The sequence below is a fragment of the Equus quagga genome, unplaced genomic scaffold (assembly GCF_021613505.1).
Source record: "Equus quagga isolate Etosha38 unplaced genomic scaffold, UCLA_HA_Equagga_1.0 73943_RagTag, whole genome shotgun sequence".
NCBI classification, from domain to species: domain Eukaryota; kingdom Metazoa; phylum Chordata; class Mammalia; order Perissodactyla; family Equidae; genus Equus; species Equus quagga.
The window spans coordinates 83,362-103,193 of record NW_025802961.1 but is presented as its reverse complement, the minus strand read 5'-3'; the positions used below and the strand labels follow the sequence as shown (position 1 = coordinate 103,193).

Here is a 19,832-nt window from a genome sequence, read left to right as displayed (position 1 = left end):
TCCTGGGGGACAAGAACCCAGGGCGCGGGAATATTTTCACAAAGTATGATACGAGAATTTTCCCTCTCTAAGGCTATTAAAAAAAATAGTCCCTGTTGTTTCCTTTTGCCGTGGGTGGAATATTTACTAGCCCCTCTGGTTTATTTGAGGTCATAGCCCTTGGAAGATGTGGGGTGTGCATGAGTTTCCATTCCAGCTCCCCACATTGAGCCAGCTCCAAGGCTGCATGTTCCTTGCTTTGCCCTTATTACCCCACCACACAGGTTCTTGGATCAGTAAAAGCCATGAGGTCAGATGCAACTTCACTGCTCATTGCTAATTTGCCTTCCTGCTCCCCTGGAGCACCGCACCCCCTCTTTTTAGGTCAAACATGGATTTGAGGGGATGTTTGTTGCATATTATTTTACATTTCTTGGGGTTTCCTACCAGGAATGTCTTTCACATAATCTAGCCAAAGATATAGCCAAAGTGTAGAGCCAACAATTAATTCTTTATAATTTTTGTGACTCTGCTATCATTAAAGAATTTGAGTGGCAATTTTTTGCCTGAGTCCTGCCAGCTACCCTCTCTTTATCCCATGGTTCTGCTTGATGGAATTGACACAGCAAAACCGCAGCCATTTGGCACCAAATTTCATTCGTAATCAGTGGCCAGATTTAACTATTCAATCACAGGCTGGGGAAATGGAGCAGAGAAAGGGAATGACCAATGGCTCAGCACCGTCCCCAAAACTGCAGTCCCACCATGTGAGAACAGCATATTGAGAAAAATGGAAAGATTTGTTTTTGTTTGAGAAAGGCAGGTAAGATTGAGTGTCATGGAGTTTTACCACTTTTGAAGCATAGTTATCAACCCTTCCATCGTCCAGCTAGGAAAATATGGCCCAATGTATGTCAAGCTCACACTCAAAGAGTTAGTTACCTTTCTTCCCACTACTTGCCCATGAAGGCAGACTATGGGTAGAAGTTCTTTCCATAACAGGACAACTCAGCCACGTGTAGAACACTGGAGAAGGATTCCATACTGAAAATAGACTTTCAAAAATTACAAGCTTTCTGTTGAGGCTTATTCATAATATAACAAGTGTAAAGTGAAATCAGATCATTAGCATGGATAGAAAACCCTTTTCATCACTAATTCTTCATTCTTCTCTTCAAGTGTTTGGCTGAAATGTAAACGTCAGTTTCCAAGTAGTTTATTTTATTATACTTGTTCCATTTCTAAAATTCCAGAAGGGCCCTCTTTCCAATCTTGGGTTCGACATGTTGCAATTCAGTCATCAAAGTGTTGAAAAAGGCAGAAAAGAGCGCTGCTGTGCATGTTCATGCTCCATTTTTACTATCTGGGATCTCAAAACGAGAGGACGCAGCGGATGCTGAAACACAAGAAATCAAACATGGAAATGACTGACTTCCTTGCATAAATGGGCTAGGACAAAATAATCACAGTGTGAGTATTTTAAAAGACAAGTTGTCTACCCATGCCCATTTGTTATCTCTACATTTATCTCCCTGTTTCCCCCACAGGCACCAGAGAACGTCTCCTGAATCAAGTCCGTGGGTAACTGGCAACCCTGGGGTCTGATTTGGGTAATGGAGGCAAACATAAGGGAAGACAGCTTGTGAGCCCTGAGCAGCCATCTCATTTGGGCCCACAGTTAGAGTCTCCTCACTCCATGACTTCTAATCGCCCTTCCTCGGGCCATGAGCTGTGCTGGTGGGAAAGGGGGACTCCCCTAGCCTCTCTCTGTTTTCTCGTGGTGAGTGGCTGCCTGGGGCCCATCCCAGTATTCCACTTCAAATGGTGTTTTCCTAGTTTTGTTCCTCATCTGCTGTGGTGCTACACGTGCACTTTCAATAGCTGTGAAAGAGTTCTCTGTTAGGAAGAATAATAGGCATTGCACATTGTACATTGACAGCCTCCCTAGATGTGTGCAGTATTCTAATTCCTCTGCTCTGAATGCGTTTGTGTTAGGGCCCTTGGCTCATTAATTCTTGTTCTTATTTATTCATTCATTCAACAAAATTGTGTTACTGCGCAACTCCCATGTTTCAGGCATTGTGCTTGATGCTGGGGTAGCGATGATGAATGAGATATTCAAAAAACCCACAGTCTAATGTTGCAAGCTTATCACTAATCAGGTAGGTAGATTACAGTGTTGGCCATGTCATAACGGGGGAAGCCGCAGGTGCAATGGGGACAGAGAGGAAGTATATGTCACCTCGATTTCTGGGAGCTCGGAGGCCTTGCTAAACTGTGATTTGGACCATGGCTGGGAGTTAAGGAACGTGGAGTGTGGAGGGGGTGGGCATTGGGCACTGATGGGTTTCGGGACAAGGAAATAGGTGTGTGAAGGCTCAGAGACAAGGGAGCCTGTGCCATCCTTTGAGGGGCAGGGACTGGGGGAAGACTGGAGGCAGCTCAGTGTGGTTGACGGATTGTGTGCAAGGGTGCAATGACAAGACGCGAGAGGAGCATGGAAGATGTAGAGAAAGAGCAGTAAGAGTGCAGGAGAATTTGCTCAGCTGGACACTGGCGATGTGATCCTGGTGGTCACTGCACTGCATGGCCCTGGGTCTTGATTTTCCTCCTCATAAAGCGAAAGTGACAGCCAAATGACCTCAGAGGTCACAAGGCTCCTACCCCATAAAAGCTATGTTCAACAGGTCCCTCTGCACAAAGGTTTCTACAAATGGCCCCTGCTGATGGGTGGGGAGGGTTAATAATCATCCAGCCCAGGGGTCTTTGTGTAAAACCCAGAGGCTTGGTCTGCATTTTTTTCCTCAGGAAAGACTATCTCAGGTTCATTGCCCCCTGTTATGTTCTATTACCACATACACTGTAAATATTACAAAGGGTCAAGTTAATATATTTACCATTGGTGCCAAAGCCTAATGTTCCTAAATCATAAATAATTATCGAGCCAATTCCAATAAAATAAATATAAAGAGAAGGAACATTGCCTGACGGTCCAAGTCAGCAAGATTGCTTGAGGACTTTGTGAATAAGCTGGAGCAAACTGCCTTCTTTCAGGGTCAAGTTGTGAAATTGGTTTCAAGATAAGGAAGATGATGATTGTAAATTAAGATCTGGGGTTTATTTGCAGTCTCCACCTGTTAGTCATAGTTAACGTGAAGGGCAGAAATGGCAGCTTTTCTGATCTTTTGACGTGCTTGTGCACTCTGCAAAAGTGGCCATCTGATAAATAAATGCTAGCTCGCCATCCAGTTAGCACCCGTGCCTATCTCATCTCCTCAGGAAATTAGATCCACCTTTTGCATTTTCCCCCACAATTTTGGTGACCTTGGTCTTTAATTTTTTTGAGAATACTAAGTTAAAAATGCTTGACAATCTATGTGTTCTCCAGCTTTCCGTTTAGATTTTCTCACATACACCATTGTATGAAACACTGTGTGAACTTCATGCTGCAAATGGAGAACAATCCTGCAATTTTGCTAAACCCTCAGCATGCTTTTCTTTTTCCTATGAAGGTGAAGCTTCTAGTCCACTGTCAGTAATGTGGGGACTGTCTCTTGTTTTTCCAGGGCTAGCGGTCAACAGATTTCAATACTCTCTCGCTATAAATCTGCTTGGGTCACAGCGCTCTAGAACCCATAATCCTGGTCTCCTCAGCTCTGAACTCCAAATACATAGAAGCACAGCTGTCATCACAGAGCTGCAAAGCGGCTTCAAGGTCAAACAACCCAACACGTGTGTTTTTCAGGTGGTTTGGAACTCGGCTGATTTCAGTCAGTCTACTCAGTGCACGTCAATAACTTCAACCAAGGTGCTGTTGATTCCTGTCAGTCCCTACTGGGTGGGACTTCATAGCAATGTCGCAGAGGGAGGCCCAGGAAAGGCAAGATAATATCCTAGGGAAACTCAGTGTTCTTTAGATTCAGCCTTCTCGCACTCTTACTTGTTTCCACAGAAACCATTCTGCGATCAGGACTTTACACTCACTGCCCTCTGGAAACACAACTGGGTCCTTGCAGACTGGATGGTTTGCTGATTACTACAGGCAAGTTTTGTTCTGTCTTCTATGGGCTCTTGTACACAGTTCCCATTTCTACGGCGCCTGTTCCCCAGACGTCAGGTCGCAGCTCTATCAGCTCCCAGGCCCAGCTCAGGGGTGGCCCCTCCGAGGCTCCCCCACCTCCCAGTGAGAAAGGAGCTCTCCAGGTCTTGAAGACGGAGTCTGGGGTCTTCTGACCAGACATCATAGCCAGCCCTAAATTGGGGTTATTTATGTATGCAGTGCCTTACGCTCCAGTCCAGGACCACGAGTGACCTGAAGACAGTGCTTACATTCAATTCTGTTTCTGCAGTGAGACCAGCACAGTGTTGCCATTAGTCACTTAATGAATGTTTGGTGACTAGAAATACTTGTGAAATATCCAATGGTAAGCTGTTGATTGAAAATAAAAAGCAGCACAAATTGTATCTTGTAAATAAATAACTAATTTTCTGGTGGAAGTTAGCTCATTTCAAAGTTGTATTAGTCATCCCAGGTTGCTAATTAAGTTGTAATTTAATTTTTTGGTCATAAGCAAATAATGAAAATTTTATTATAATGTATTTTTGTACTACTCTTTCTTTATTGGTCTTTCCTTTTTATTTTCACATTTGATCTTAATAGTGGTCTCTCAAGAGAGGAGATAGCATTATCCCCATTTTATAGATGAGGACAGTGACCTGGGCAACGGTAGCCATTTTAGGTCACACACTGACTGAATAAAGGGCTGATGGCTCCTCACAACTGACTTAAAGCTCTTTTGTTGTCTTTCTCTGAACTGTTTCCCACAACCACCCTCTTTTGACTTGGTCTGAAAACTCATTCTTCATAAGATTTTGGATGTAAGAGTCACACATCTCAGATATCTCACACAGATACATCTTACACACACACCCCACCCACACAAATACTCACCATTTTCCACCTTGGAGCAATTCAAATGCCTCATTGATCCTTTCAAAAGGCAACTTATGCGTTATGAGTGGGTCTATGTTGATTTTTTTTTGCAGGTAGTCAGTCACCAGTTTGGGAATAGAGTCTCTGGTTTTATACTCTGTAGGAGGAAAGGTCAACAATAATGAGAACTGAAAAAATCAAAACTAACCAAAGAATCAAAGGCACTGTTTCTGTATAAAACTGGCAAAAGCATTCATGGGCGAGAGTAAACTATTTACCTCTTGACCCTTTTCCTGATCATCAGAGCAAGGGAACTGGTTCCATGGCAGAACCCAGATCCCGCTCAGGAGTGCTGAGATTACCTAGTATCGCGGAGGAGCCTCTGCGGGCTACAGTGGACTGTGGAGTGGACCCAGCGCTGTCGTGATCACGGACCGACAACTGCAGCTTTCCATTGCCTTCAGGCACTGATGATTTCCTATAACCGCTTACCCTCCATCTGGCTTGATTTGAGTTACCAAGTTCTCCCTCCACCTGAGGCTCTAGATAGATCTTCACAAACCTAGCACTTCAAACTCAGAGATAGGTATCTCTACTTCTTTAGCAGTGTTTTGGAGAGTAAGTGCAGCACAATAGTTGCTGAAGATGCTGGTGGCAAGCTGCCTGGATCCCACTGACGATTTGATCACCGTGAGCAAGGCAGACACAGGCCTTATTTCCCCCATGTCTCTAACTCTGAGGGGACTGAGCTTTAGAGAGGTTAAGTATTTTTCACTGATTGTATTTCTTGTGTCTTTCATTTTCTGTAGTTTATGATGCTTTGGTATCTCAGGCCTTGTGGACGTGGGGAGGGACTGGCCCTCCCAGGGTTACCTAAGTTCTAGGCACAGCACACAGCTTGCTTCAGTGCGCCTTTGATATGCAAACCAACCAATCCCCATCCCCCTCCTTTTATCAGGTGTCAGCAGTCTGGGACACTATTCTCCTGCCCTAAATCACCCCAGGTCAGTTCCCCCACAACTGGGGGCCAACCCTACAGCCCAGACCCTGCTGAAGCTCGCTTGGCTTGCCTAGCCTGCCTTGGCTGTTCCTTTTCAGGAAAACCAGGGCAAAGTCTCTGGCCCATGTTTTCTCCTAGCTCTTTCTGCCCCCCCCGAGTGACGCTGGGTCTTCCCCATTTGGCCCTGCATGGCGTGGCATGCCCTCTTCTCCTGGGAACTATGATTAATAAACTCTCCTTTCAAGGCAGTTGTCTCTGGGTCTGTCATTTTACAAAATCTGATAAATCAAATCCTGAGTATATTTTAAAACACTGATGCACACCCAGAATGTGGCAAAGCTGAAGCTAGAACCCAGGTCTTTATATTCCCAGCAGACTTCTGTTTCTATAACGTGATGTTCTTTATAAATGCCATGTAAAATTGCATTTAAGGCTATTATGAAATCTTAAGATATGGTAAGAAAAGAAGTTTGAATTGTGTTTTAAAGAGATAGTTGGTACTCTTTATCAGAGCCCTGGCTACAAATATTTTATGTTGCCTAATAGTACAATTCATAGTAAAAGACCTGGGTATTGCGTCATTGGTATGCAGGATTTTGAGTAACATAAAATCTTTTCTGCAAGGAAGTGAATGAGAGGGAAAAACCATCACAGATTTTTCCATCCAGAATGAGAGTTTTGTTAAGGGTGATTTTCCTCAGTCTGTTTGCATATAGTGAGGGAGGAAGGAGACCTGACAGACGCATGATGAAGAGTATTAGAAAATGTGAATAAATTCCTCCATCGAAGCCAAGGACGGCTGGCACTGAGCAGAAATATCAGTGTCAATTACGCTTACTCATTCCAAGCAGCAGCCTAAGCACCTTGAAATAGTTCAATTTTTAAATTGAGCTTTTATTCAAATTGGAAAATTCAGACATCTAGAGTTTCTAGAAAAAAAGAAAAATTTATAATGGGAGGTTGGTCCAGGGTAAAATTTTCTCTAGTATTTGACATCCATGTACTAATCTGATTTTATTTACATTCGGTCAACTCATGCAAAGCGGCACCAGTGAAGAAAGGAAGGAGCACCCAGATATTTTAAACCAGCAAAAAATCCTCCAGTACCATTTGCAATACATGTGCCTTCCTCCTCATCTTTTGTCTGGGCCAATAAACTGCTCTTAATCGTTGTTGTTACTGCTAGAACTCAACGTTAATTTTGTGGCTAATATGTGTCAGTTTATTTTTCCAGGGCTTTACTTGCATTTTCTCGTTTAGCTCTCACTATATTAAATAAGAAAGGAACTATTATCTACCCTATTTTTCAGATGATAGGATGGTGATTAACAAGTTTAAATAACTTGCTAAGGTCGCACATCTAGTAAGTGATCTAACAGCAAAACTCATGTTTTTAAGCTCCATGCCCCCCTCAAATTAATGTGATCTGAGCATTCTAGCAAAAGTCAACTGTGCTGTCTAATAGAGTGGCTATTTAGATAAATACTTTAAATAAATTAAAAATATTTGAGTATTTAAATTTAAATTAATTAAAATTAAATCTAATTAAAAAGTCAGTTTTCCAGTTGCACTAGGCATACGTCAGGTGTTCAATAGCTACATATGGCTTATGGCTACTGAGCTGGCCAACACAGCTATAGAACATTTTCATCATCACAGAAAATTCTCTTCGACAGTGCTGATCTGGAAGCATACTGGGAGTGGGTTGAGGTGTGGTGAGAGAAGAATTTGGGGGTGTTGTTTGGGAAAGAGAGATTCAAATAGCAGACCACATTAGAGTTGTCTGTTTTGTTCTTAGATAGCAAATTAGTCTGATTGTTAAGGCGAGAATTGAGGGTCAATACAGTGAGAACTTCTTCCAGTCCTATCTTGTGCTGGGGAATGACCCAGGGATGTGAGATGACTCCTCACCAATTATGAAGATCCAGTTGCCAGCGAGCACCCTGAAATGTGGCTCTTCTGCATCTTACTAACAATGGCAAAATATAGTCTATTTTTGGTCGCACAGGTAGTAAACACCTATAGGGAAGGTAAAGGAGTGCTTTTGTGTTTCACACATTGTCTTCTATTTCCTTTCATAGATGAGTGTTTTTCCTAGCTTTTCCCCACTCCATTTCTTGCCAAGCAGAATGCAGGTGGTCGGGTTTCTGGCAAAGGCCATGTGGAATCAAAGACCTACTTCCCAGAAGGCCGCCTTTCAGGGTTCTCCCAGCGAGAATCAGCATTGGGTCAAAGGAGAGTTGTGAATCGGAAGGTGCTGCTCCGATAATCACGCACACCCCGTAGCTCAGATGGCAGGACTCCAGAGATGCGACCTAATTTCAGAAAGAGACTGAGGAGAATCTCAGCACCCCAAATCACACTTCTTCTGACTCACAAGCTTAAAACATACTTTTAGGGTAGCTACATGGGAGAAATAACATGCAATAGCATAGTATGTGATATCCCCCTGTGAGATCTTAGGCAAGCTGCTTTAACTTATTGACAACTGAGATTTTCAATCTTGAAAATGAGGATTAATACTTATTTCATAAAATGATATGAAGATTTAATGCGAAAAAGTATGTAAATATTTCCGCACAGTACAAGGCATGTAAGATGTGCTCAAAAATACCAGTTAAGATGTGGCCCAGATGGCACAGTGGTTAAATTTGCACATTCCACTTTGGCGGCCCAGGGTTCGCTGGTTCGGATCCCGGGTTTGGATCCCGGGTGCGCACACGTTACCACTTGGCAAGCCATGCTGTGGTAGGCGTCACAGATATAAAGTAGAGAAAGATGGGCATGGATGGTAGCTCAGGGCCAGTCTTCCTCAGCAAAAAGAGGAGGATTGGAAGCTGTTAGCTCAGGGCTAATCTTTCTCAAAAAAGTAAAAATAAAATAAATAAATAAAAAATGACCAGTTAAAAATGACAATAATTTTGTGTCTTCATGAAGATAATTTAAGGTGTCCCCACATGTTGACAGGCAGCTCCCATTCACCGTGCCCCAAGCCCACATACCATGGTATCGATGAGTCCCACGGCCTCAAAGGCAAAGTCGACACCAAAGCCCGTCATTTCCACCACCACCTGCTGGACGGGCTTCTTGAGCTTCCGAGGGTTGAGACAGTCAGTGACGCCTAGCGCTCTTGCCCGGGGAAATTTCTCCTCATTGACGTCAACCCCGATGATCCTAGAGGCACCAGAGGCTTTGCAGGCCATGACGACGGCCGAGCCGATTCCTCCAAGTCCAAAGACCACACAGGTGGAGCCGGGGGTGACCTGCAAATCCACAACATAAACTTCCATGAGTCGTCCAGAGCTGATGCTCCTGTGTTAATAGGAAGGAAAAAGGCCACTTTGTTTTCTCTCTGACGGGAGAAGCTCTCTGACCACATGGCTCCCAGCATGTGGATAGAGCCACTGAAAAACAGCACGAGAGTGCATGCCCACCTTTGCGGTGTTGAACACAGCTCCAAAGCCTGTAGGCACCTCACAGCTCATGATACAGACTTTATCCATGGGAGCAGCAGCATCGATTTTCCCCACTGCAATCTCATGCACAACAGTGTATTCAGTGAACGTGCTGGTGCCATAAAGATGATAAGTCTTCTTTCCTCTGCAGGTGAATCTGCTGGTTCCATCTAACATTAATCCATTTGGAGAAAGAACACTATTTCACAGATACAGAAAGTGACAAGAAGAGAAATACAGGATTTTAGCTCCCAGTCAATACCTGTACTAGTGAAACCAAATTGGGTGAAAGGAGGTCAAAGAAAGTGCCACTAACTTTTCTTTCAAGCACAAGTTGCCCTTGGGGTGTAAGCAGGAGCTGCATTCTCTGCACTCCGGAAGAGGGAACATTAAGACTTTGTCTCCTGAGGAAAGAAGAACAAAGAAAGTGATGACCAGCTTGGGTGTAGGGATGGAGTGCAAGAAACACCATATTTATCGACAGGACCTTGTTTGTAGTAGGTGTTAGCAATTCGCTCTAATGATAGTTCCTATCTTTGGAAGTTAATCATCATTTCACTTTGGAATGGAAACAAATCCATTTTAATGCAAGTGCATCTTCAAAATACAAAATAATAGAGAGCTAAGTCGGAGAATGAGAGCAATATCTGTGGCATGAGGCTTGTCTATCTTGGTTAGTGTTCTATGCCAGGAGCCTAGCAGTGTTTCACCTGACACGTGCTTAATAAACATTTGTTGAAAAAATGAATTAATACCCTAGTGTTAGTGGGAGAATTAATACTCATGATAAGATATTATATCATTGATTAAGAGCCCCGAATTTGAGGTAAGGCAGCCTGTGTTTTAATCCTAGCTTTCCATTAAGTAGCTAAACCAGCTGAATAGGAATTAATTTGCCAGTTTCTATTTTCTCATACATAAATGGGCATAAAATATCTATGCCATATGTTTGTTGTTAGAATAATGCGTGATCTTGTAAAGCATCTTGCAAAGTGTTTGAAACATGAATTATATCCAATGTGGAAGACATAACTACAAATTCTGGAGGAAACTTTATTATAGATGATGCCTACTTCAGACAATTTAAACGGTTAGTACGTGTGTTTGTGACTAGTGTGCGGGGGTGTGCGTGTGCGTAGGTGTGGAAGAAATGCTCTTAATCGTACATACTTTTAATCTCAGGATATTCCAATATATTGTATAGATTTGCAATGTTTAGTTCTATTTGGGAAAGGTAGACTAGAAGATTCTTTTTCTGTGAGTCCTTTCAGTCAAACACAAAACTGGAAGCTTCTGCATCTTAGGCTACCTCATTTTTTATATCTGGTGTGTGACTGCATTTACATTTTTTTGTCTATACGTGATGAGTTTGGCGATCTTTGTGGTGGTTTTGGGGAAATGTTAGGAGTGAGTTAGGAAAGAATTTACTGGGTTGGTACAGATCTTGGCCAGCGACCTACCTGGTTTCACACTAGTTACACCGTCTCCAGTACTCTCAACGATTCCAGCTCCCTCATGGCCCAAAATCATAGGAAAAGGAACTCTGAGTTTGCCTTCTAGGATGTGCAGATCTGTACCACAGAGCCCAGAAGACAGAATCTGAAAGGAGATTAAATGATTGGAGATAAATGCCCTGTCATAAATTAGATCTTTCTGACGAACGCGGTATTTCCAAGTCTGGAGGCAGAGCATGTTCTTGAAGGCCTGGGCTATAAATTCAACACATTATTGATTGTGCCCATGTAGTACAGCTGTTTCAGAAAAAGGACCAAAACACATAGTTTGCCTCTGTCTTTATAATTTTCCCTAGGTCTCTTTAACATCACAAACAGCAGTGAAGTATTTTCTAGCTTTTTGCCAAGGAGAGCTGTGTGTTCTGTGGGATGTGATAACGCAAACAACTCAAACTTCATGGTCTGTTTTGATACCTGTTCTTAAATATAGGGAACCCCTGGGTAATGCCAAACTCATGCTTCTCCCCCTGCATCGCCGCTGCTTCCCCGCACCCCCAAAAGAAGAAGCCTGAACAGAAGTGTTTTCAGGTCTAGTTCCCTGTCCTGATCCTGGCACATTAGTTCATGACTTCCAGCTAATATCCCAAAGGACAGGAGGGGAGGCCCTTTCTTGGAAGACTGTGCCTTGGTTCACAGTTTTCTTTCTTTTTCCTGCTTATGACTGGTTTCCTTCCCTAGGGATTCCAGCAGAAAATGTCAGTCAGCTTTCCTCCATGCGAGGAGATTCCACAACTGAATGGAGCTGGTGGGAAATCGCACGTTATTCTTACGTCCACACCATTCACTTGGCACATGTTTAAAGCACTAACGAGTTCCGTCTAGATATTTTCCTTACTATGTTTTTTCCCGCTCAGCATACGTCGATCCTTGGAGCTCTGATACTTTTTCCAGTCCGATTGTTCAGTAGAACGCTGACTTACTTCTTTTATTCCTTTCTGATCTTTGGAGGTGGAAGTCATGTATGTGTATGTCTTCCTGATCTGTTTCCTCAAGTTTTTGGTCAGAATAGCTGTCCTGGCCAGCTCATGTCTCTCCACCTTGGTTCTGACCATAGGAAATCTCAGACTGATCACATGTCCAGGTTATTGGTATTCGATCCTTTATCCAGTTCTCTGAGCCAATATAGCTGTCCAGTAACAGTTGCTGGTTCCACCTCCCCTAACTAAAATCATCCTCCTCTCTACCCTTTTTGTTTTGCAAACTGTTTTAGGCTGTTCTCCCACCTTTTGTACTCTGAATGAACTTCATGTTCTGTTCTTTTTCTATTTCAATTAACTAGTTTAAAAAATTAACACTGGGTACCTCATTTGTAAAATTAGAACAATCGTACTTAACTTGTAAGATTGTCGTCAAGTATAAGTTAAAAGTTATACACAGGTAGTTCAGCTTCCTGCATGGCGAGGTGGGCTCTTTCAGATTTGACTCCCCACTAAGGACATGTAGAAAAGCTGGGCGCAACATAGAAAAAAGAACACTAGTAATGGGTAAATAAACATCATGTATCGACTGATAGGACGCAACGATAAAACTTCAGTGACACCCTTGCCAGAAGTCATTACCTGGTCTACCTGGGAAATAGTAAACCAGCTGAACAGAGGGACGTTCTACAGAATCTATGCTCTATAATCTTCAACAGTGTCAGGGCCATGATAACCAAGGACAGATCGAGGAATGGCTCTAGACTGGAGACTCAACTGATATGAAAACTAAATGCAATGTGGGATGTTAAGCTGGGTCCTTTATGAAAGTGGAGGTTATTCGGTCAATTGGCAAAACTTGAATTGAGTCTATGATAACATATTCGTAATATATCAATGTTAAGTTTCTAATTTTACTGGTTTATTTTGATGGTGTATAATTATGTAGGAAAATTTTCTTATTTTCTTGAATTACACAAGAAGTAGGGGTTCTTAACCAGGGATTCTCAATGAGATATGGAATTCAGCAAGAGATCATAATCAAAAAGAAAACCTCATAAAGCTTTTTAGACTTGAATGCTGTATGATGGACAGTGATTAAGCAGCCCCATTAACAGTTCCTTAGGGGGTCAGTCAGTGCCACAAAGCAGTGTGTATAAAGCTGGTGTTCTTTGGGCTGAGCTTATACTCAGAATTTAATGAGAGGTGGGGGAAGGGGCATTGATAATTGATAAGCACTGCATTGCATGGAGAGGACGACAATTGGCTGACGATGTCAACTCTCCTCTTTCTATTATCTCCTAAATCCTCCCGTTCTGTGCTGCTGATTAACTTTGAAAAATGAACAAATTCGCTGCTACACTCCATTGCAAAACATGGATTCTGTATTTTAGAAGGGAATTATACAGTGAAAGCTCCCGTTGAGCATTATGCCCTTCCATTTTATTCTTTATCTGAACACGGCTGACAATCCATTGTGGCAATTTCTGAAGATGAGGTTTGAGATGGAAGAGGAAGATTCGAGGCCTAATTCTGCTGACAATTTTGGTAAGGTTTGTGATGAAGAATTGCAACAATCTGAGTAATTTCATTGCAATAGTGCAAAATGCCCAGGATAGTCAAGGAAAGTTGAAGAACAAACTATGGGACTAATTCTGTAAGATACCAAGACTTATTATAAATCTATCATAATAAGACCATTTAGTTTTGGTGCAAGGATAGAAAAAATAGACCAATAGATCAATGGAGCAGAATAAAACACATGAAAGAGATCCAAACATGCTGGGTCACTTGATTTATGACAAAGAGGGCACTGCAGTGCAGTGAGATGAGCAGACTTTTCAAATGATGCAGGTCAATTTGATGGGTAAGTAGAAAGAAGATGACACCAAGACCTCTGCCTCACAACAAACACAATACAATCACTCCTGGGTGATTTAAATTTATAAATCTCAATGTGAAATGAAAACTAGTTAAGATTCTAGACAAAAGGAAGGAAATGATCTTCAAGACTTTGGGGCAGGCAATGATTTCTTAATTGGGACAGGAGCAACACTAGCCATTAGGGAAAAGCTGTATCAATGGGCTGCTGTAAAATTAGGAAATTCCTTTCATAAATATAAGCCAGTAAGAGAGTGGAAAAGCAAGCCACAGATTGGAAGAAGGTATTTGTAACACTTACAATCAACTGAATGGGTTGTATGCAGAATATATATGTTAAAAAACAACAAATCAATAAGAAAAAGGCGACAGCTTGTTAGAAAACAAATAGGCAAGTGACATCATCTGCTTCACAACGAAGGATATCCAAATGGCCAAATAGCATATGAAAGGTGCTCAAACTCATTAGTTATCAGGCAAATGCAAATTTAAATCATAATGCAATATCACTACACTCCCAATAGAAAAACTAAGATAAAATGACTGATAATATCAAATGTCAGATGTGTACAAACTAGAAGACTTGCATTCCTGGCAGGAAGGTCATTTTATGTATTTTCATCAGTTATGGACCAATTCTCCGTAGCGTGTTGGGCACCAGATCTTGGTAGCAGACAGGCTAATACACGCCATGATAAGCATGAGAAAGGTGAGAAGAAACGTGCCATCTGTCTGTCTCCCTCACTATTGTGACATGGTCACAAGGTGACAGGGCTGATTGAAGAAAGAAACGGCTCCTCTTTCTAAACATTTTAATTCTTGCAGAACATATTACTACTTTGTTAGTTAGTTTAGGCGATGCCCAGTCTGTTACAAAGTTTAAAGAAAAGCATATTGCCTCCCTATATCTAACAAAAATAAAGTGAAAAGGAAATAAAATTCCTTAAATGCTGCTACTGAGAACTTTTCATAACATTACACAGAAAGTGTTCTAGCCAAGGTCAATGGTAAAAACTTTTTCAAACCTGACTCTGGCAGAAAGTGACATTTTCCACCAAAGTGTGTTTAAAATGGATCGATCATTGTCAATGACCGTGAAAGATGCCAAGGAGACGAGAGAAACAAAGAGCTCAGACGCGAGAGAGTACGAAATGATTTACCCCTGCTAGAGGGGTAAAGCAGGCAGCCAGGTGTCTGTGGCATGTATTGGATGGAAATAAATTTTTCTTGGGTAACCATTGACTGTGGACCAGTTCATAAAATGCTACATTTTGAGCAAGTGCCAATTGAAAGACTGCAAACGTGGTATGAGGAATAACGAAGGTTTGGAATCAAGAGGCGACATCCCAGTGCAGATGGTACTGGGGTCATGATCAGACACGATATAGTGCAGTTCTTTGGAACTTGAAAGAAGCATCTCAGCTGAGCATCCCCGCTAACAACATTTAGCCATGATGTTGAAAGGTGGCAGTGAACTAGCGTCTAATTGGAGATTCTTATAGCTCATGTGTTTGTTGTCAACCACGTAGCCACAGTTTTAAAATTTCAGCCTGTGGGTTCAGCTATGACCAACGAGTGGGCTGCCAAGTGTATTTGACATCTGAAGTGGATATTTTTAAATATTCCTTCATCCACTAAAAGTTTGAACTTTGATCCTTTGGTTATATTCAGATATAATAATGTTTTATAATATCATAATGTTTTATGTCATTTTTTTCAGTAACTAAATGAATTTTAATAAAAGTGGAGCATCTGCAAAAGGTTGAATTTAGGCTGTTATTAAATCCTACCACTGATGGATATTTTATTATCTGGATTTGTGCTTTAGTTTAAAAACAAATAATAATTAAAAAAAGAAGAAGAAAGTTTAATTTTAAGGATATCTTTAACTTAGATTCAGTGAAATATTTCATGTATGAAGTAAAATTTGCACTTAACAAGCAAAATTATTATACTCTGCAATTCAGCCTGAAGGACTTCCTTGAATATTTCTTGTACGTCAAGTCTGCTCGCAGCACATCATCTCCGTCTTTTTAAAATCTGGGAATGTACTTCACCTTCCCTTTGATAGTTTTGCTGGAGCTTTGGCTGGTAGTTTTTTCCCTTAAGCGCTTTGACTGTGTCACCCCAGTGCCCTCTGGGCTGCATTGTTTCCAGTGTTCATTGTTAGTCTTATTGGGGTTTCCTTGTATGTGACGTGTCATTTTTCTCTCTCTCATTTCAAGATTTTCTCTTTGCTTTTGTCTTTGAACGTAGACTTTGACTATGATGCGGCTGGGTGTTCATCTCTGTTCATTCTACTTGGAATTCATGAGGGTCTTAGATATGTAGATTGATGTTTTTCAGCACATTTCGGAATGTTTTCAGCAACTGTCTCTTTCAATATTTTTTTCTGCCCCTTTTTCTCTCTTTTCTCCTTCTGGGACACCCACTATGCATCTGTGGACATGCTCGGTGGCTTTCCACAGGTCTGTGAGGGTCTGTTTAGTTTTCATCACTCATTTTACTTTTGCTCTTCAGGTTGTGTAATCTCTAATGATCTGTCTTCAACTTTGCTGATTACTTCTTCTGCCAGTAGATTATTTCAAATCTACTCCAGTGAGTACTTCCAGTACATTTTTCATTTCATTGATTAAACTTTTCCACTCCATGTTTTTCAATTTCTGTTTCTTTATTGATATTCTCTTTTTCGCTGAGTCATAGCCATCATGCTTTCTTTTAACTATTTCAGTATGGTTTTCTTTAGTTCGTTGAACATATTTACAATAGCTGATTTGAAGGCTTTGCTAAATCCAATCTCTGGGGCCCCTCAAAGGTCATTTTGATTGTCTGCTGTCTTTCTTGTTTAAAGGTCACACTGTCCTGTTTCTTTATAGGTCGTAATCTTTTGTTCAAAACTGGATATTTTAGGTAATAGATTATAGTGTCTCTGGATTCTGATTAGTCTCCCCTCCATCCAATCTTTCCTCTGGGGCTTGTTGATGCCACTGTTCTCGTTAGTCCGTTTAGTGGCTCATGTAGGCTATTTCTGTGAAGTCCATGCCCCTCTCCCCCACTCTCCACCAATGTAGCATCTCTGACGTCATGCTCAGGTTACCAGTTTTTTCCATTGGTATGTTTTTAAATAAAATAAAACCCAGAAGTTGTCCTTGGATTAATGTGGCTTCAAGCCTGCTAGTGCCTGATCCAAGGTTGTGCTCAAGCCCCTGAAGCTAGCAAGGCTTTTATTCTTTGTTGATGTGTCTGTGTGTATCTTGGGGAATGCCTTCGATCTGCCCCAGGTTCAGGCAGTGACTCGAGTTCTCAAGTGCCTACTCTGGTTGCTCCTAAGGCATGCTCACCACCTCTGGGAACCCCAGGGACAGAAGTGATCTTGGCAGGGCTCCTTTTAACTGTCTCTTTCCCTGGTTCTCTCTGCTCAACTTGCTCCTACTAGTTTCCCGGAGCTTTAGGCCTTGTCTTATTTGCTTTTCACTATGATCTCTATTGTTTTTGACACTGCCTTAAGTCACGACTTCCTCCACACTGTCTTCCAAAGAAAGTCAGCCCTCTCAGCAGAGCTGCAGCTATATATGGTCCTCCTTTCTTGCCTTTCTCCCTGATTGGAACTTCTACACTGTCGCATCACAGTTGTGGGAGAGGATGGTGGCTGGCTTGCTTCTTCTCGAGTGACAATTTTGCCCTATGAGTGGGCAAATGGTAGCCTGAGTTCTTTCCATCTTGCCCTTCCCAGTGTGGAACCTACCAGGGAGGGCTGGCAAGGAAGGGGGCGATCTGGGCTCCAGTATTCGAGGTCAGTCCTGTGGAGTAGAGCCTCTATGGGTGGGGGCTGGGGGTGGGGAGGGAGCCCTGTCTTCTCAGCCATGGCCACTGGGAGTAGAGTGCCTGCTCTATCAGATAGCTGCATATCAGAATAACTTTATAATTGTGAAAAAAACAAGAAGTTTATGGGTGGATAATTTCCTCTGTTGATTTTTGAAGTGTTTAAAAACAACAGTGTATCTAAAACATTTAATATTTCAGCCTTTAGACATATTTGTGCCACTTCAACAAAATGAAATGATCTCACTATTATATATGGTAATATCGATCTAAGTATAAAGTAGAAGGAATCTTAATTATCTTTAAGTAGAAAATGCCATTTGTAAAATTATTGTAAACACACGTATCCACATCCACACCTACTAAAAGTCTCATTTATATTTACCTTAATTCGAACCTCTCCAGCCTTTGGTGGGTCCACTTCGACCTCTTCAATGGACAGGGGAGCATTTGCTGTCCAGGCAATGGCTGCCTGGCATGTGATAACCTGTTAAAAATATAATAAAAAGATGAAGTGGGCTTATTGCTATTAAATAAAATTGGGTGACATACACGGTTAAATTCACTTCTACTATGCTGACTGGTTGCTCTGATGATCTCACTTTGAAATGCAGATGATCTCCTTCATTCCTTGAAAGCAGTCACGCACACAGACACATATATATCTGAATGAGAATATAAAATGCTGTAATAGGAAATCAGTGATATCCATCTGTAGAGAAATGTATATATATAGCTCTCTACATAGCTCATGTCATCTATGAGATAGATAGATAGTCAGCCTTGGTTTGAAAAGTTATTTTATGCCAGGCATGTGATGCACTTTATTCTTAGAGGATTTCTTTTCTGCATTCCAAATGACACAAGATGTTAATGTTGGCCAAATGATCTATGGAGCAAAGTTCAGTTTATAGAGTCAAAATTTATGCATTATAATTTCTAATATTAATCATTTATTTAAAATGGAGAAGATTAGAATTCATCATGCAAAGAAAATTATAAGAAAAGATGGATGTTACCTTGGATATAGGACAAAAGAAACAATATTAATTTTGCTCCTTTAGTCAAATTCATTCTTAGAGAATATCATGTGGAACATTTTATCATACCTGAGTACGTAGTTTCTGTGTCTTATAACTCTTGTTCATTTATTGCATTTTTGTTTTTAAATCTCTATGCAGTTCAAGTTTAGATATTCATTGACTGATTTTTTCCTATATTAATAGGTGGCTGCCTTTGGAGGATGATTTTAACTTTGTAGGAGAATATTTTTACTTTACAGAAAGATGGATTGTTTCTTTAAACAACAATAGTTCTTATTTTATCACAGTTGTGATCTTATTTCCTAAACCCTGACTTACAAATTACCAGGAATATTTCCATTGCATAAAGCATGGTACACATATTCCCATGGCAACTTCAACACGGCCTTGGATAATAAAGTCTTACCTGCTAAGATCATAGAAAGGACTACACTTCAGAAAAGAGCAAACAGTGACTTACTTTGCCAGCCACTTCCGTGGAGAGTTGAGCTTGCTCCATCATTCCCTCTGGCCGCTGCAGACGTGACAGCTCCTCTGCCTCTTCTCACCCGTCCAGACTAAGTACCACAGTATTCTCACACCCAGAGTGACTCATAGCTGCCACACACCAATCAGGGAGGGAGGGAGGAGGAGAAGGGAGGGGAGAAAGGAAAACTGAAGGAGAGAGTTAGAAGGAAGATGGGAGATGTGAGGTGGGGAGAGGAAGCATGAGGATGAGAACAATTTGAAGAGAAAGGAAGGAGGATTATTGAAAGAAAAAGGAAAGTCAATGGGAGTTTTAGAAAGTAAAATAAAACAGATGAAGTAAAATTGTCAACCTCTCCTATAATCTATATGGCGCTTCATGGTTTGTGACGTCTACGTTCATAATCTCATCTTATCCTTAACCCAACCTCTAGGCTAATTGTTCACATCAACCCTTTATAAATGAGGAGACTGACTTTCATAAACATTAATTTTAGCTAGAGCTCAAATGAGATTTCTGATTTCAAATGTCATGATTTGGGGGGAAGAATAATGAAGAGAGATTTAAGAAATGATGAGAAGAGAGAAAAATTTAGAAAGAATGATCAAGATTGGTGAAAGGTAGCAGAAAAGGAATGGGCATAAAAGAAGGAACAAAATTAGAGAGATAGTTTAGAAAGGAATTGTCCTAGGCAGGCCAGAACCTACCTCAAACTGCTTTATGCAACACTGGATATTTAGAGGCTCAGGTAACCCAATAATCCACGTTCTCTGGTTTGAGGAACAGAAGCATCTGGAACAAGCTTTCTCAACCTTGGCACTC

At 41.4% G+C, this 19,832-nt stretch overlaps 1 protein-coding gene across 1 annotated transcript; it reads right to left on the bottom strand.

Annotated features, from left to right (window-relative positions):
• Positions 1-1,179: 1,179 nt before the first annotated feature.
• Positions 1,180-19,109, bottom strand: LOC124234444 (alcohol dehydrogenase 1-like). The gene is made up of 9 exons (XM_046651786.1): positions 19,005-19,109; positions 17,887-17,988; positions 10,828-10,966; positions 9,684-9,771; positions 9,347-9,566; positions 8,915-9,175; positions 8,092-8,227; positions 4,931-5,069; positions 1,180-1,375 (listed from the first exon to the last, which is right to left on the bottom strand). The coding sequence occupies exons 1-9, from the start codon at positions 19,044-19,046 to the stop codon at positions 1,351-1,353; spliced, it is 1,152 nt and encodes a 383-aa protein (XP_046507742.1). The 5' UTR covers positions 19,047-19,109; the 3' UTR covers positions 1,180-1,350.
• Between the last annotated feature and the right edge of the window lie 723 nt (positions 19,110-19,832).

Excerpts from the sequence above, each read along its gene's own strand:
- LOC124234444 (XM_046651786.1), bottom strand. The coding sequence starts at position 19,046 with ATGATGGAGCAAGCTCAACTCTCCACGGAAGTGGCTGGCAAA. Across the intron at positions 9,772-10,827 it reads TGTAACTAGTGTGAAACCAG|GAGACAAAGTCTTAATGTTC; the intron begins GTAGGTCGCTGG and ends TTCTTTCCTCAG. Across the intron at positions 9,567-9,683 it reads AACTTGTGCTTGAAAGAAAA|TGTTCTTTCTCCAAATGGAT; the intron begins GTTAGTGGCACT and ends TCTGTGAAATAG.